The sequence below is a fragment of the Ranitomeya imitator genome, chromosome 3 (genome assembly GCF_032444005.1).
Source record: "Ranitomeya imitator isolate aRanImi1 chromosome 3, aRanImi1.pri, whole genome shotgun sequence".
Classification (NCBI taxonomy): Eukaryota; Metazoa; Chordata; class Amphibia; order Anura; family Dendrobatidae; genus Ranitomeya; species Ranitomeya imitator.
Genome location: NC_091284.1, coordinates 226,169,615 through 226,187,156, shown reverse-complemented (window position 1 = coordinate 226,187,156; position 17,542 = coordinate 226,169,615). Strand labels below are relative to the sequence as shown.

At 43.5% G+C, this 17,542-nt stretch overlaps 1 protein-coding gene across 1 annotated transcript in view; it reads left to right on the top strand.

Moving 5' to 3' along the window:
- The window catches only part of DSTYK (dual serine/threonine and tyrosine protein kinase), a 110,018-nt gene that overhangs the window by 71,606 nt on the left and 20,870 nt on the right, over nt 1-17,542 (top strand). Inside the window, exons 5-9 of the mRNA XM_069756210.1 lie at nt 2,761-2,844; nt 3,173-3,349; nt 9,146-9,275; nt 11,274-11,430; nt 14,693-14,825. Of these exons, the coding sequence (XP_069612311.1) occupies nt 2,761-2,844; nt 3,173-3,349; nt 9,146-9,275; nt 11,274-11,430; nt 14,693-14,825 (681 nt within the window). The remainder of the gene's footprint in view (nt 1-2,760; nt 2,845-3,172; nt 3,350-9,145; nt 9,276-11,273; nt 11,431-14,692; nt 14,826-17,542) is intronic.

The following is a 17,542-nucleotide window of genomic DNA, read 5'->3' as shown; positions in this document are numbered from 1 at the left end:
TACGGTGTTTACTGAAGGGGTTAACTAGTGGGCCAGTTTTATAGGTCGGGTCGTTACGGACGCGGAGATACTAAATATGTGTACTTTTATTGTTTTGTTTTTTTTATTTAGATAAAGAAATGTATTTATGGGAATAATATATATATATTTTTTGCATTATTTAGGATTTTTTTTTTTTTTTTTTTTTTTACACACTTGGAAATTTTTTTTTTTACTTTGCCCCAGGGGGGGACAATACAGATCGGTGATCTGCCAGTTTGCACAGCACTCTGACAGATCACCGATCTGTCTGAGAGCAGTGCAGCGTTACCAAGTGCCTGCTCTGAGCAGGCACTTGGTAAGCCACCTCCCTCCCTGCAGGACCCGGATCCGCGGCCATTTTGGATCCGGGACTTACTGCAGGGAGGGAGGTAGGAGACCCCCGGAGCAACGCGATCACATCGCGTTGCTGCGGGGGTCTCAGGGAAGCCCGCAGGGAGCCCCCTCTTTGATCGCGGTGTGCCGGGGGTTAATGTGCCGGGGGCGGTCCGTGACCGCTCCTGGCACATAGTGCCGGATGTCAGCTGCGATAAGCAGCTGACACCCGGCCGCGATCGGCGGCGCTCCCCCCGTGAGCGCGGCCGATCGCGCTGGACGTAATATTCCGTCCTTGGGAATTAAGGCCCACCCCACATGGACGGAATATTACGTCCAATGGCAGAAAGGGGTTAAAGGGAAGCCGTAGTCAGAAAATTACCTACTGATTAAATTTAAGCATTTGTTTTACATGTACAACATGTAAAAAAAAAAAAATGTTTAAAAAATAAATAAGCAATTACGGTATTAATCTTGCCATTTTTACACCGCCTGTGTTTGTCAGGCAATCCCCATATGTGTTGTGGTTGTCGCTAGTGTTTCAGGCAATCCCCACATGTGTTGTGGTTGTCGCCAGTGTTTCAGGCAATCCCCACATGTGTTGTGGTTGTCGCCAGTGTTTCAGGCAATCCCCACATGTGTTGTGGCTGTCGCCTGTGTTTGTCAGGCAATCCCCATATGTGTTGTGGCTGTCGCCTGTCTTTGTCAGGCAATCCCCACATGTGTTGTGGTTGTCGCCAGTGTTTCAGGCAATCCCCATATGTGTTGTGGCTGTCGCCTGTGTTTGTCAGGCAATCCCCATATGTGTTGTGGCTGTCGCCTGTGTTTGTCAGGCAATCCCCATATGTGTTGTGGCTGTCGCCAGTGTTTCAGGCAATCCCCATATGTGTTGTGGTTGTCGCCAGTGTTTCAGGCAATCCCCATATGTGTTGTGGCTGTCGCCAGTGTTTCAGGCAATCCCCATATGTGTTGTGGCTGTCGCCTGTGTTTGTCAGGCAATCCCCATATGTGTTGTGGCTGTCGCCTGTGTTTGTCAGGCAATCCCCATATGTGTTGTGGCTGTCGCCAGTGTTTCAGGCAATCCCCATATGTGTTGTGGTTGTCGCCAGTGTTTCAGGCAATCCCCATATGTGTTGTGGTTGTCGCCAGTGTTTCAGGCAATCCCCACATGTGTTGTGGTTGTCGCCAGTGTTTCAGGCAATCCCCACATGTGTTGTGGTTGTCGCCAGTGTTTCAGGCAATCCCCACATGTGTTGTGGTTGTTGCCAGTGTTTCAGGCAATCCCCACATGTGTTGTGGCTGTCGCCAGTGTTTCAGGCAATCCCCACGTGTTGTGGCTGTCTAAACAGCTGCAAAAAAATGCGACCTCTGGCACTCCTACCATCTCATTGGAGCTTCCGCGATACTCTGTGGGCTCATCAATACCAGTAACGGCTCTATACTCAGCTGGTAACTCAGGATCCTCCAATCACAATAGAGGTCACAGCTGACCCTGCCCCCCTCTCCTTTCACAATGACCTGTGCACAGAATCATTAGACATTTCAATATAAAAGGCCGGGTCGGGTCTGACCATTGTGACTAATGTGCATCTGTTATTTCCTGAAACACAAGGAAGTAGGGGTCTACAAAAAGTCCAATGTGAAAATTGCTAAATTTCTATATTGTGGTATTGAAAATATATAAAAAAAATTGCCTTAAAAAAATGCATGTAGCACAAATGCCTAATTTAACCTAGGGGTCATTTTCTGATGGCAACTTCCCTTTTTAAGAACAGTATTGAGGTGCATGTCCACTGGGTTATGATCTGTCATTGCACCATCTCTTTATGAGCAATTATGGTGCAGTTACCTTGTAATGAGACCTGGTGGCAGGTGTCGTTTTCATCGAACCACATGGCAATGGGCTTTGTGTTCTGGATCACAGAAATGATGAGGATTGACGTTTATAAATTTGGTTTTCTACCGAAAAAAGAAAACGCCCTACTGATCAGGTGTGTTTTTTGTTTGTTTTTTTTTTTCTTTTTGCACCAACTTGCTGTAAGTGCTTTGAATTGAGCTGCTGACTACAGCGCCATTCAGAGTCTAGTGGCCGCTGCCAGGTAGTGAAATCATCTCATTTACTCTTTTGAATAAAAGCTGTTCTGCAGCGGCCACTACAGTTTAAATGGGGCTGTGCTCAGCATGTGTTTTTATAGCCGGAGCTGGTCAGTGGGGGTTGTTGGACGTATCTCATAATAGATGGATCTTCAGATCTCCATGCCTAGATGGACAACCCCTTTTTAAGGATTCAAAACAAGTGATTTATTTAGTGGGTCAGTAACTTCTTATATTACCATCTGATGACAAAATTAGATCTACGCTAGTGTCCTAAAATTAATCATCATTATTCTTTGTATGTCTTGCCAGATACTGAACGCTGCATACCACGTGGAGGTCACATTTAATTCTGGATCCACAGTCACCAGAATGGTGTGGGAGCAGATAGTCCAGGTGAGACCGAGCCCTCGTAAATGACAGTCTTGACTCATTCACTTAACCTAGAATGCATAAGAAACATGGAATCGTTGGCTGCGGCATTGGCATATCTTGGATATTGATGACTCAAAAAAACAAAGCAAAAAGAATTCTCTTCAGTTTAAGTACATAACACTGGAAGTGTTAGATACTGATTAACCTAACAATAACTAATCGAGTGCTATCAATGGCTTTCACTGATGGCCTTTTATTATGGAGAATATATTATACGTTTTTTTGTCTTTCTCACCGTACTTAATGCCAACCTATGGATTATTATACTAATGACCTTTTCTTCCTTTAGATAATACAGCGCATTACATGGGTGAGTCCGCCCTCCATAACCCCAGAATGGAAACGCAAGGTGGCTCAGGATGCCATAGAAAGCTTGAGTGCGTCTAAACTTGCAAAGCGAATCTGCAGCCAGTTCTGTAAGCGTCTCAAAAGCTCTCATGAAGCTTTTGCAGCATCCCTCAAACAGGTGGGTATCAAAAAACGGCCAGAACAGTCTTGTGTGACCGGTCCATCTGCAGTGCTGAGACTGGGGTGCATTGTTTTGTTAGCAGCACTGGGATCAACTGCTTGTATTGGCGTTTTATTCTTTTTGGAAGCGTTCCTTGCTTGGGCCTTAAAGGGTTCTGAGCAGAAAAAACCTTCCTCTATGATGAATAGTGTAAGGCTATGTGCACACGTTCAGGAATTCATGCAGAAAATTCCTGAGAATTCCGGACATTTTCTGCATGAAATCCGCAAGAAAACCGCATGCGATTTTGCCGCGGTTTTGACGCGTTTTTTTCCGGACACTTCCCAATGCATTTTGGAGTGGGAAATCCGCAAAAAAAACGCAAAAAGATAGAGCATGTCCAGATTTTGTGCGGTATGTGTTTTTTTTTGCGGAAAAAAACGCATCATGTGCACAAAACATGCGGAATTCATTCTAAATGATGGGATGCTTATTGTATGCGGTTTTTTTTTGCAGTTTTATAGCGTTTTTATTGGGAAAAACTGCGAAAAAACCGCGAATAAACCACAACGTGTGAACACAGCCTTAAGGGACAAATGGACAGCTGCTGTTAATTTGGGAAAACAAAGTTTTAAGTTTGTGTGTTCATTGTGTAAAAATGTAAGCTTAAATAATTTACCATTCCTTTTTTTTTTTTAATACATTGCGCTAATTCTTTATAATGCTTTATTTCATTATCAAATTAATAATTCTGTTGGTTACAAAGCTGGTTTATAAATTTAGTCTGATTTTTTTTATTTTTATTTTCCCCTTTTTTACTTCCACGTACGCATAAGTGGTACGAGTGTTGTGGATCAGAATTTCATTAGTGCTTGATGATAAAAAGTAATACTTGCCAGTGTTTCATCAGTGATTTTCACATCTGGATAAATGAATTATAAGGGTATGTGCACACGTCAGGTTTTTTTTCCTGACAAAATCCTGAGAATTCTGCCAGAAATTCGCGTTTTTTTTCTCGCGGAATTTGCGCGTTTTTTGCGCAGATTTTTTGCGGATTTTTTTTGCTTTTTTTTTTTTTTTTTTTCCTGAATGTCATTTTTGCTATGGAATCCGCAAAAAGAATGAGCATGTCCGTTCTTTTTGCGGAATGCGTTTTTTTTGCGGAAAAAAACGCTAACATCTGCACAAAAAATGCGGAATGCATTCTAAAAGATAGGATGCATAATGTTAGCGTTTTTTTACCGGATTTATAGCGTTTTTATTGCGAAATTCCGCAAAAAAAAAAAACGCTAAAAATCCGGGCGTGTGCACATACCCTAAAGCTTCCATACGTTGCAATGTTAATCACCTATCATATGATCTAACCCTTATACTGATATAACCTACTCGCTGTCCATGATTATTACAGACACGCATACTTTTATTGCTACTTTTTACCCGTGATACTGACGAAGAATGACATGTCTGCGATTTTTGGATGAACACAACGTCTACCAAATAAAACCTGGACACGTGAACCGATCCATAGACTATAAAGGGTTTGTGTTGTATCTGTCAAATTGGGGACGGAGCACACACGCATTACACCAGTGTCTGAATGAGGACTAAGGCTGGTGGACTTTGTCTGCAGATTTATTGCACTATTGGTTACCTGTGATACCTTGTATTGATCACAATTTATAACCTGTATTAGCTTGTGGCAATAGATTGGTTACGTTGTCGAAAAGAAAATCAAATCTCCACATGGCAAGAAATAAGAAGCAGCCTTTATTATTTTTTTTGTTAACCAAACTGTTGTTCAGTTTTGTAAATTTTGCATAACCGCAACAGATCAATGTATAAGATTTGGCTCTGTCGTCCATTTAGTGTTTAAAAAAAAAAAAAAAAAATTTTGCAAAGAACATAACCTGTCTCTGGTATGCCATAAAATATATACTGTACAATACTATTTTAATGTCACCGTCTCCTATGACTATTCACGCCAGGCTTCAGCTGGTCTTCACAAGCAGTAATAGCAAATAAAGCCATAGTATCCTGAGTTGACATGTTTTTTTTTTTTTTTTTGTCCAAAGTCAGATATTCATACGAACTATTAATGAATGTATAAAAACATATATATTGGTAGTTTAATAACCACAAATTATTACGTTTGAAATCTGCCAGTGTAAGTCTACCATTACTGAGTGCTCTGTGGATTCTATCTACAGTTTTGATCAAAAGTTTAGACCCGTCTGTTCTCGCAATGGTTTTATTTATTCTTATTAGCATGTGTACATTGTAGATCCAGACTAAAGGCAGCAAAGCCACAAGAGATACACATGGAAAGGAGTAAAGAAACGTATGTGTAAAATCTTGGATGCCTCACCATGTCTCTTTTGATGGCTGTACCTTTGCCATTCTCTAATGCAGCATCGAGTAGTCACCTGGAATGACTCTCTGGGTACTTTCCCAAGATGAGCTTCTATCGTGTTTTATGATGCTGCGTGTTAAAATTCCAGCAAACTGTATGGGATTTGTAGGAATCGCCTGCCCACTGCGCTCCTTATTTACGCTGTGTAAACTGACCTCTGGTGCGTTTTACAAAACCACAATGTGTCAACTTCTCTTGCTGGTGCTCTGCGTTTTCGGTGCAGAGTTTCCTCTTAGACTTACATTAGATGTAGAAAATACATGTGTTTTTTTTTTTTTTTTTTCTCGGAAAGTATCAAAACTCCTGTATCCCCCACATGAATTTGCCAATAAAACTATAAAGCCACTTTGATTTGACAGAGACAAAAATAAATCTGCAGCGTCAAACCAACAAAAGTGCATGTTAATAAAATGCACAAAAAGTAACCTAATTTTAAATAAAAAATCACTAAGGACCTGTATCTATTTTCCAGGCCTTTTAACAGGTGGTGATGGGTTAGGTTCTTCCATGAATTTTATGTGACTAAATAAACTTTGGAATTTTTATTGGATCCACCTGCTGTTGGAATTTCCTCTTTTCTAGTGAACTCTAATGCACCGCAGTCTCCACGCAGCAAATGTCCGGGAGGAGAGCTGACTAGGGAATCTCTTCCTCGTAGGTTTGTGTTTCTGTAACGTTTTTGACTCAGACTTCAATTGACTCAGTCAAATCTGCAGCAAAAACACAGGTGTAAAAAGGTTTGCTTGTTTGCTGCCAAAAACGCTGCGATTTGTCAAAGGAAATGTCAGAAGGAGGAAGTGTGTGGTGTGTGTGTGCGTGTGTGTGCAGGGAATGTCTGTGTAACCATGCGGCATGTGTACCCAGGCATTGTCCGATGTAACTACTACTCCCATCCGGCTACGTCTTTTGTCACACATAAGAGATAGCGTGAGCTGATGATGAGAGAATAGTCCAATCATCCGGAGCCTGTGTACAATTGTGAAAAAAAAAAAAAATCCAAAGCATTTACATAATTGTGTATTCATACAAAATACATATTCAGCGAACACCTAATTCCCGATGCCCGTGTCTCCTGCAAACAATCAAAAATAATAAACCAACATATACTCGCCTTTCCGCCGTAGTCCATTTAATAGTGTGTCCCAAGTCGATCTCACCCAGCCTCCAGCGAAACACTGACATGAGGCGATCGCTCCCGCAATGTATCACTGAGCCGCCATCAGAGTTCATCAGCTGATCAGCTCCGATGCGTGAGAAAGTACTCACACAGGGATAGTGCCGTGAGAGCATCGGAGCTGATGAACTCCAATGACCTCTCATGGCAGCTCAGTGATGCACACTGACAAGAGTTGGGGTATGTGCACACGATGCGGATTTTGCTGCGGATCCGCAGCGTTTCCACAACTGCGGATCCGCAGCAGTTTCCCATGAGTTTACAGTGCAGTGTAAACCTATGGGAAACGAAATCCGCAGTCCACATGCTGCGGAAAACAACGCGTGGAAACGCAGTGTTTTATTTTCCACAGCATGTCAATTCTTTGTGTGGAATCCGCAGCGTTTTTACACCTGCTCCAATAGAAAACTGCAGATGTAAAACCGCAGCGGTTTTGCACTGCGGATTTATCAAATCCGCTGCGGAAAAATCCGTAGAGGAGCTTTCTACGTGTGCCCATACCCTTAATCGCTCCCGCAGTATCGCCGGAGGCCGGGGTAGAGCAGTGACATCTCCCAATGTGACTGTTCTACAATTGAGATTGCCGTGGGACACTCTTTATTAAATGGACTACTTTGGACAGGATAGTAATATATATATTGGAGAGGGTTATAGACACCTCTCCATTATTAAGCCGAGGGCTTGATGTCACCTGACAATACAAAGATGACTTCAACCCCACAAATATGAACCTCACTTGCCACCACTACAGGGAAAGTGGGAAGAGCGAGGCAAAGTGCCTATCTTTATGTAGCTCTATGGATTTAGAATAACGCATAAAAATGTTTTTCTGCAAAAAGATGCAGAAACTTTGCAGAAATTTCTGAAAGCAAATATGCAGTGTGCGCACATAGCCTCACTCTGCATTCACCTCATCCCAATCCCTCTCCATTATGTTGAAATCTGGGTATGGTGGAGGTCATCATCTGAGGCAGCTCTTCAGTGCTCTTTTTTGGGGGGTCACAGCCCCTTTGAAGGTGTGGTTTTTAAGTCCTTGTCCTGTTGTAAACACAAATAATGGTCCCACCAAGTGCAAACCAGCTGGGATGGAATGCTGGTGGATAATGTGGTGGTAAACCTGCTGGGTAAGTGTTGGTTGAATTTGGAATAATTCACCAAAAGTGTCACCAACAAAGTACCCCTCCAAACATCACACATCCCCTTCCATGCTACACATGTAGATACAATCTGCTCTTCTGTTCCGAGTTTCACTAAGACATGGTGGTTGGCACCAAAAAAATCAACATTTTAATTCCTCAAACTGCAGGACTTATTTCCAACTGATTCAATGTCCCATCCTTGTTTTGCTTTTCCCAAATAAGTCTCTTGTTTGCTGTCCTTTGTGAGAATCTGGCTTTATGGATGAATTGCTGCACTTCCCTCGGGACAGGTGATGTTGCTCCTTGTTGTCCATATCATTTATGTTGGTTGTTCTCTGAGATGCTGTCAATTTGCAGTTTGAGGCTGGCACCTCAGATGACCTTATCGTCTTCAGCAGAGGTAATTCTTGGTCTTCCTATCCTGGGGTGGTTCTCATTTCTCATGAGAGCCAGATTCATCATAGCAATTGACTGTTTTCATGATTGCATTTAAGGATACCTTCAAGTTTCTTGCATTTTTTTTTTTTTCTTTTGATTGTCCGACCTCTTAAAGTAATGAACTATGACTATTTTATGGACTAGTATTTTATCTACCGTATATTACTTTCAGTTCATTGGAAGTCAGTCTAGATGACCACCTGATGAAGCTGTTTGAGTATGCCAAGGATGTGTAAAGCTGTCATCAGCTGTCATCAGAATTTTGCACAAAAAATGTGTCCACAAAGATGTTTATTGTTTAGTATTTGGACAATTTTAATTAAAGAATTGCAATGGCATAAAAAGGGTTACTGTCTGACTCTCGGTGCTCTTTTTCCAACATTTTGTGGGTCTCTGCTGGCTTCATTTTACAGAATTTGGTTAAGGCTTCAGTACTGGTGCACCAACCAGCAAGTAGAGACCAACCGGAATGGGAACATTGGGTGATCTGTGAGTATCACGCTCTGTATCCTGCCATCAAATGCTTGACCACATACAGAGCTCTATAAACCTTTATGTAAAATGGCAGAACCCTCTAAAAGGAAAGTAACTTTAATTGCAAAGATTGCGCTTTTTTTTTTTTTTATTACTATTTTTTTTTTTTACCCTTTCAGCTGGAGGTTGGTCACTGTGGCAGACTTGAGAAAACTGAAGATCTTTGGTTAAGGGTTCGTAAAGATCATGCCCCACGCCTGGCACGACTGTCGCTGGAAAGCAGATCTCTGCGGGATGTTTTACTATATGGTAAGAGGCCATGGGACTGTTTAGACTTTTGGTGTCCAAAATCTGTTCACTGCTGGACTCTCATGCAAATTTAAAAATGAATAATTTAGAAATGAAACCTCTTGGCTGCTTTCACACCACTGGTACTCCAGAGCTAAATAGTCGGAGGTTGTTTTCATGGGTGTTTGGCATCCATTTTAGAAAACAGATTATCGCTACACAAATTCTTATACTGAAGCAATATTAGTGATGAGCAGGGTTGATTGAATAGATTCAGATAAGTGCTTATCTGAATGCCTACTGCGCTTACCAAATGGCTGCATTGGTTACCTGAATTAAAATTATATATAATATATATATATATATATATATATATATATATATATATATATATATAATTAGTGTTAGCCAGTGGATGGAAAAATCTTTTAGAATGGAGTCCTCAGTGGTTGATACCTTTTTAATGGCTAACTGAGAAGATGGTAACAAATTGCAAGCTTTCGAGACTACACAGGTCTCTTCATCAGGTAAAGACTAAAAGAAATTCTGGAGAATCACATATTTTATGCACAACATAGCACAGAAAGAAAAAAAACACATGGATAAGACAGGTGACATGATGCAGAATTACCATGAGTGATACAGTTATGTCCATAAAGCTCCCTGTCCTCTCCATCAGAAAAAATGTAAAACCTGTCCATTTATAATGACCACAAACAAGATAAAGATCCCCAACTCACATCAGGACTACAAGATCCCAGGTACTTTCAGCTGCCTCACTTCTAATGTGGTGTATCTAATTATTTGTACTAAATGTCCAACTGGGGGTCTGTATGTGGGGGAGACAGGGCAGAAATTGAGAACAAGGATGAACTCTCATCGCCATACAATAAGAGAAAAAAGAATGGATCTACCTGTGGCAATACATTTGTCTCCAGTATCATAACATTATGGACATGAAATTACTTGTATTAAAAGGTACAGTAGCTTAAAATGTTGTCTTTTTATATCAACTAAGGAATTTGCCCCTAGACATTGTGGGGTCAACACAACAGAACCAGACCCCAATCAGAGGACAATAAAACATTCCTTATCTAAGAACTGGTCCAATACTTATGGACATAACGGTTTCACTCATGGTAATTCTGCTTCATGTCACCTGGCTTATCCATGGTTTTTTTTTTTTCTGTGCTATGTTGTGCATAAATGTGATTCTCCAGAATTTCTTTAAGTCTGTGCCTGGTGGAGAGACCTGTGTAGTCACGAAAGCTTGCAATTTGTTACCATCTTTTCAGTTGGCCATTAAAAGGTATTAACTACTGAGGAGTCTCAATTCTAAATATTTTGTTACCTGGAGCACTTCCGATAATCGGCTATTAGGCGCCGTTGCTTCATATGTCGCGGCTGTGTGAGGGTCACAGAACGTGCATGGAGAGGCGGTTTCTTGGGCTTTCCATGTGTGAGGTGTGACTGTCACACAGCCGTGACAAATGCAGCTGCAGTGCCAAACAGCTGATTATCGGAAGCTCCGAGTATCTGGGTTCCCGGGGCAGTTATTCGCTAAGCACTGAAGCTATTCGATCAACCCTAGTGATCAGCGAACGTGCTTGGATAAGGTGTGATCAGATAATGTTCATGGTGCTTGCCGAGTGTTTTCGGCATGCTCAAAAAATGTCCGAGTCCCCGCGGCTGCGTGTCTCATGGCTGTTAGACAGCCAAAACACATGCAGGAATTGCCTAACAGCCATGAGACATGCAGCTGCGTGGACTCCAACATATTTTTCGAGCACGCCGATCCATATCCATATTATACCCTGTGAGTCATTGCTTTGATTGGTAGATCCCTGCTGCAAACTCTAAAACTGTGAAGGCCCATGTTGGTGTTACCCTGTTTGGCAGCACTACTGGCCAGTGCCTATGCAGCTAAATTCATTACAGCCCCACTCACTTGAACTGCTATGTTCTTTTTTTTTTTTCTTTTTTTTTCCATTTTTTTTTTTTTTTTTTATAAATCTGCAGGCAAGCCTAGACTGGGGCGAGAGCTGGGAAGGGGACAGTATGGTGTTGTCTACTTGTGTGAGCATTGGGGAGGACATTTCCCTTGTGCATTGAAGTCTGTTGTACCTCCAGATGAGAAGCACTGGAACGACCTGGCTCTGGAATTTCACTACATGCGGTAAGCTGGGTACACCTTTCACAAGAAGATAACCCCGTATGGTGCAAGGAGAGTATAGATAGTATGCCTCTATCACAGTGGTTCTCAACCTTTCTAATGCTGTGACCCCGCAATACAGTTCCTCATGTTGCGGTGACCCCCAACCCAAAAAATAATTTTGGTGGCTACTTTAAAACTGTAATTTTATTAGTTATGATTCGGAATGTAAATATCTGATATGCATTATGTATAGAGGTAATACAGAGATCACTGGTGACATTATACACAGGACCTCTATATAGTATACAGTGTATAGTGTCAGTGTATAGGTAACACTGACTCACCAGTGACGTCTCTAGGTGAAGTCCTTCATCTTTCATCCAGCACAGACCGCCATCATTCCTTCCAGCCAGGACTCGTTTCTGCAGGAAATAACAGTTATCTAGAGCTCCGCTTGCAGAACACATTACTTAATTTTTCACAACTTCTACATTACACCACATGAAGATAAAAAGGCGATATAGTGTCACTCTGCACAGTAACAGGACCGCCCCCCCATTTAAAACAGTATACTCAAAAAATAAAATAAATACATCACTGCAGTAATAATATCCCTTAATTATCCCCTATTATGCCTATGGTAACACTATTCCCCACCCTGGCCCCGTTTATCTCATTCCTGGCTCCAGCCATATGTTCTCGCATCCTGCCCTCATGAGTATCCATTCTACTCCATATGATCTCCCCATCCTGCCCCACCAGCCTCCATCGTATCCGTCCTGCCCCATGATCCAATCCTGCCCCGTGTCTCCAATCATGCCCCGTATCTACATTCTGCCCATGCGTCAAGTCCTGCCCCCAGTGTGTCCAGCATATTACCCCCATGTTGTCCAGCATTGCCCCATTGTGTCCAGCATATTACCCCCAGTGTGTCCAGCATTGCCCCAGTGTGTCCAGAAGTCTGCCCCAGGGTCTCCAGCATTGCCTCAATGTGTCCAGAAATCTGCCAAAGGGTCTCCAGTATTGCCCCAGTGTGTCCAGCAATCTGCCCCATAGTCTCCTGTATTGCCCCAGTGTGTCCAGCAATCTGCCCCATGGTCTCCAGTATTGCCCCAGTGTGTCCAGCATTCTGCCCCATGGTCTCCAGTATTGCCCCAGTGTGTCCAGCAATCTGCCCCATGGTCTCCTGTATTGCCCCAGTGTGTCCAGCATTCTGCCACATGGTCTCCTGTATTGCCCCAGTGTGTCCAGCAATCTGCCCCATGGTCTCCAGTATTGCCCCAGTGTGTCCAGCATTCTGCCCCATGGTCTCCAGTATTGCCCCAGTGTGTCCAGCAATCTGCCCCATAGTAGTCTCCTGTATTGCCCCAGTGTCTCCAGCAATCTGCCCCATGGTCTCCTGTATTTCCCCAGTGTGTCCAGCATTCTGCCCCATGGTCTCCAGTATTGCCCCAGTGTGTCCAGCAATCTGCCCCATAGTCTCCTGTATTGCCCCAGTGTGTCCAGCATTCTGCCCCATGGTCTCCAGTATTGCCCCAGTGTGTCCAGCAATCTGCCCCATAGTCTCCTGTATTGCCCCAGTGTGTCCAGCAATCTGCCCCATGGTCTCCTGTATTGCCCCAGTGTGTCCAGCATTCTGCCACATGGTCTCCTGTATTGCCCCAGTGTCTCCAGCAATCTGCCCCATGGTCTCCAGTATTGCCCCAGTGTGTCCAGCATTGCCCCCAGACAGTCAGACATAAAGAAAAAAAAAAAAAAGTAAAATCCTCACCTCTCCCGTTCCTAGCGCAGGTCCGGTGCAGCCAGTCAGCGTCTCTCCGACTCTGCGACGCTCAGGACAGAGAGGCAGAGCGGCGCGCACAGTAGTGACGTCATCGCGCCCTCTGCTCTGAGACGTCGCAGAGTCAGAGGACGCTCCAGCTGCCGGCGCCGCAGGAACCAATAGAGGTGAGTATTAGAGCGGGGGCGGGGCCCGGGGGTGGGGGGAGCTGGCCCTGGTCGTGGCGGCGGACGGCGCCGCCCAAAGATTTAAAGGGGCGTCTTTTTTTTTTTTTTTTTTTTTTTTTTCTCTTCTTCTCCCCCCTTCCTACGCCACTGGTGGCGACCCCTGTGTTTTGGTCGTTCGACCCCCCTCGGGGTCGCGACCCCCAGGTTGAGAACCGCTGCTCTATCACTAGCCATTCAATATGACGGCACTAGTGACGAGCGAATGGCATTGTTGTTCAGGTCTCCCCGAGCATGCTCAGGTGATCTCCGAGTATTTTAGTGCTCTGGAAATTTAGTTTTCATCGCCTCAGCTGCATGATTTACGGCTGCTAGACAGGCTGAATACATGTGAGGATTGCCTGGTTGCTAGGGAATTCCTATTGTATTCAGGCTGTCCAGCATCCTTAAATCATGCAGCTGAGGCCGACGAAAACTAAATCTCCGAGCACTAACAAATACTCGGAGACCCGAGCAACAATGCTATTCGCTCATCACTAGACAGCACTCATTTAGGTGATTTATGGGGTTTGTAGCTCTTGGGTCCCCAATTATTTAGCAGTTATCTATCCTGGATTGACCCTTTTGAAGTGGAGTCATGTTTATCCGAAGATTCATTATGGTAATGGAGAGCAAATTCTGAGGGTACTGAAATGGCCTAAACTGAAAGAGTATCTCATACAAGCTATCCTATTTATACTTGAAAATTTGGATTGGGGAAAAACAAATTCACATGTGAGGGTTATTGGATCTACTTGTGATGGAAAAGCAAAACTCCTTATTTTATTTTAATTTTTTTTTTGCAATTTCATTTTCTCCTTCCCTATTTTTCCCAAGAGCCATAGCCAAAAATTTGGTTTGTGTTGCCGTTGTCTGACATGCATAACTTTTTCTGTCGTTAAAACTGAAATTATTTTTATTTATTTTTTTATTACTGATGGTCCCCATTAAGGAATGTGAACTTATGGGTTTTCCAGTACATAGGAATATGATTGATTACCTATGAAGCCAAGTCACAAGATGGTGAGGGGGGGGTCTTCTGCTATAGCTAAACATTAGCTTCCTGCACCATTGTGGCATGCAAGCAGGTCTTATAAATGCTGCTATGAGATATTGATGACTGAGATTTAAAACTCCGCTGGGTATGGTGTGGACTCAGATCTTGACTCAGATACTCGCCAAAACCGAATATTGAAAAGAGTTTACATTTTATTCAAAATCAACTTGACAAATTCACTTAAAATTGCTACATATTATTAGAATATAATTTGCAACCCATTTATTGTCTCAATTGTTCTAGGTCACTCCCAAAACATGAGCGTTTAGTGGATTTACATGGTTCAGTGATTGATTACAGCTATGGCGGAGGCTCCAGTATTGCGGTTTTGCTGATCACGGAACGTCTCCATAGAGACCTATATGCGGGTCTTAAGGTGAGTGTAGGATTTCTGCACTACACATTGCGTCTAGATGGAGGTTGCTTTTGTGAAATGCAGTTCTTTTTTTTTTTTTTTAAATCAGATATTTTTAATTAAACCATAAATATTGCACATAAACAATAAAAGGAATACTTTGTTATCAGCAATATACCAGTGTACAATACTTGTTTTTTTTTTTAAAAAAAAGGAAAACATATTTAGTCCCAAACCAAACTCCCACCCCCCTTCCCCCCCCCTCTAGAGACCTGTCAAGAGTCGACCCCCCCTACTTTGTCATATATAAAAGTACAAGAAAAGGAAGATGATTTGTCAATAAACCTCCCAATGGAGCACAAGGTCTTTTAAATCACATTGATTCAAGCCACGGGTTCCACAGCCTGTCAAAGAGGTCCGCCTTGCTCCTCCTAACGTAGATACTCCTCTCCAAAGCAATGATATGGTCCACTTGCTTCATAAAGTCTCTCCTTGTTGGTGGCTCTTCTCTAATCCAGAATTTGGCAATCAACTTTCGCGCGATAAATAACAGTCTGGCAATAACCACTTTATACATCTTATCAGTTATGATCTCCTCAACATAGCCCAAAACACATACCAGGGGATCACGCGGCACAGTGCAACCATATGCCAGTCCCACTTTATTCAGCACCACCACCCAGAAGGAGGACAACCTGGGGCACTGCCATAACATATGAAGGATGCCCGCATCGGACTGCGAGCATCTGGGGCATTCTGAACTAGATCTCAATCCGGCTTTGAATAACATATCCGGAGTTCTATATGCCCTATGAATAACAAATAATTGTGATAGCCTCCCAGGCTCGCTCATTGATATTTTGGGCACATAGTCCAGTACTGATTCCCAATGATCATTATCAATTGCCCCAAGGTCCGCCTCCCATTTCGCCCTTGCTCTAATAGGGTGTTCCTCCAAGAAAGAGAACAAAAGGAATTCGTATATTCCCGAGATCACCCCCTTCGTGCCACCCCCTACAAGGATAAAATCTAGCATTAGGTCCACCTGTATTTCAACGGGTCCTCTCCTACACTGTGCCCGGTGCGCATGTGAAAGACGGCGGTATTGAAACAACTCAGAGTCCGGTAGTAAAAACTCCTCCTGCAATGCCTCAAAATCTCTAATTCTGCCCTGATGTAGAATCTGGCCCATCCGAGAGATGCCTGCCTCCCTCCAATTATGAAATCCCTCCATCTGTCTAAACTCCTGTAGGACACAGTTATTCCAAATGGGTGAGAATCTAGTGAGTGCGTGCACACCCCTAATCCCCTTAACTTTGTCCCAAACCTTATGGATGAGCCTAATAGTACAAAATTTAGAGCCCTTCTCTCGGAAATGTCCCCCCTCCAGACCCTCACTCAACACCTTCGTCCCAATCAGTGATCTCAGGCTGCAAGGTGCCCGCGTCCCACCTACCACATCTCCCCATCCCTTGAAATGCTGGCACTGTGAAGCCAAAAAATACAACCACGGATTAGGCAATGCCACCCCTCCCTCCGTCTTTGGTCTCTGTAGAGTTTCCTGTTTAAATCTGGGGCTCTTTCCACCCCAAATCAATTCCCCAAACAAAGATCTAATCCTCCGAAACCTATTCTGCGATATCCATATAGGGGAGTTGTGCAGCACATAAAGTAGTTGTGGCATCACAATCATCTTTATCAAGTTTATCCTGCCGATTACTGATAAATGTAACTTCCTCCACGCCTGGACCTTAGTACGTATCCTCCGCAGAAGAGGTGCCAAATTCAGTTCCTCAAAGCTAGTCAAAGGGAGAGTGATCTGAATCCCCAGGTATTTAAATTTATCAACTAGCTTCAACCTTGTAGAAGAAACCTCCCCACCACCGTCCCCGCTATCCCCATCTATCAACATCATATTCGATTTGTCCCAATTGATCCTTAGGACCGAGTAACTACCAAATTCCTCAATAATGGCTTCCGTCTTAACCAGGGTCTCCTCAGAATCCTCCAAGAATAGCAGAATATCATCAGCGTACAACGCTACTTTTTCCTCTGCCTCCCCGTATATAAAACCCCTCACCTCCCGGGAACCTCTGATCTTCGCAGCAAGGGGTTCCACCGCCAACGCAAAGAGCAGCGGGGACAAAGGGCAGCCCTGTCTAGTACCTCTAGACAATGAAAAGGTCTCAGAGAGAGCGTTATTCACTCTAATTTTGGCTACCGGAGAAGAGTACAACAGCTGCACCCATGAAATAAATTTAGGTCCAAACCCCATTCGTTCCAGTACTGACCACAAATAGCTCCACTCCACGCAATCAAAAGCCTTATGGGCGTCTAAGGATACCACAACCCGTCTTCCGACATTGTCAGAGGGGATTTGCAAATTTAAAAATAACCTTCTCAGATTGAGTGCCGTTGATTTGTTGGGCATAAAGCCTGACTGATCCGGGTGAACCAGTCTGTCAATCACCCTGGATAACCTATTTGCCAGAGCTTTTGCCAGAATCTTGATGTCGGCCGTCAAAAGTGAGATTGGTCTATGGGATTCTGGTAGTTGTGGGTCCTTATCGGCCTTAGGTATAACGACCACAATAGCCTCTCTCATTGATGAAGGTAGCTCCCCTCTTTCCAGTGAACTATTATACACCTCCGACAATCTGGCCAACAATGTTTCTTTCAGTACCTTGTACACCTCGGCTGGAATACCGTCCGCCCCCGGAGCCTTACCCCCAGCAACC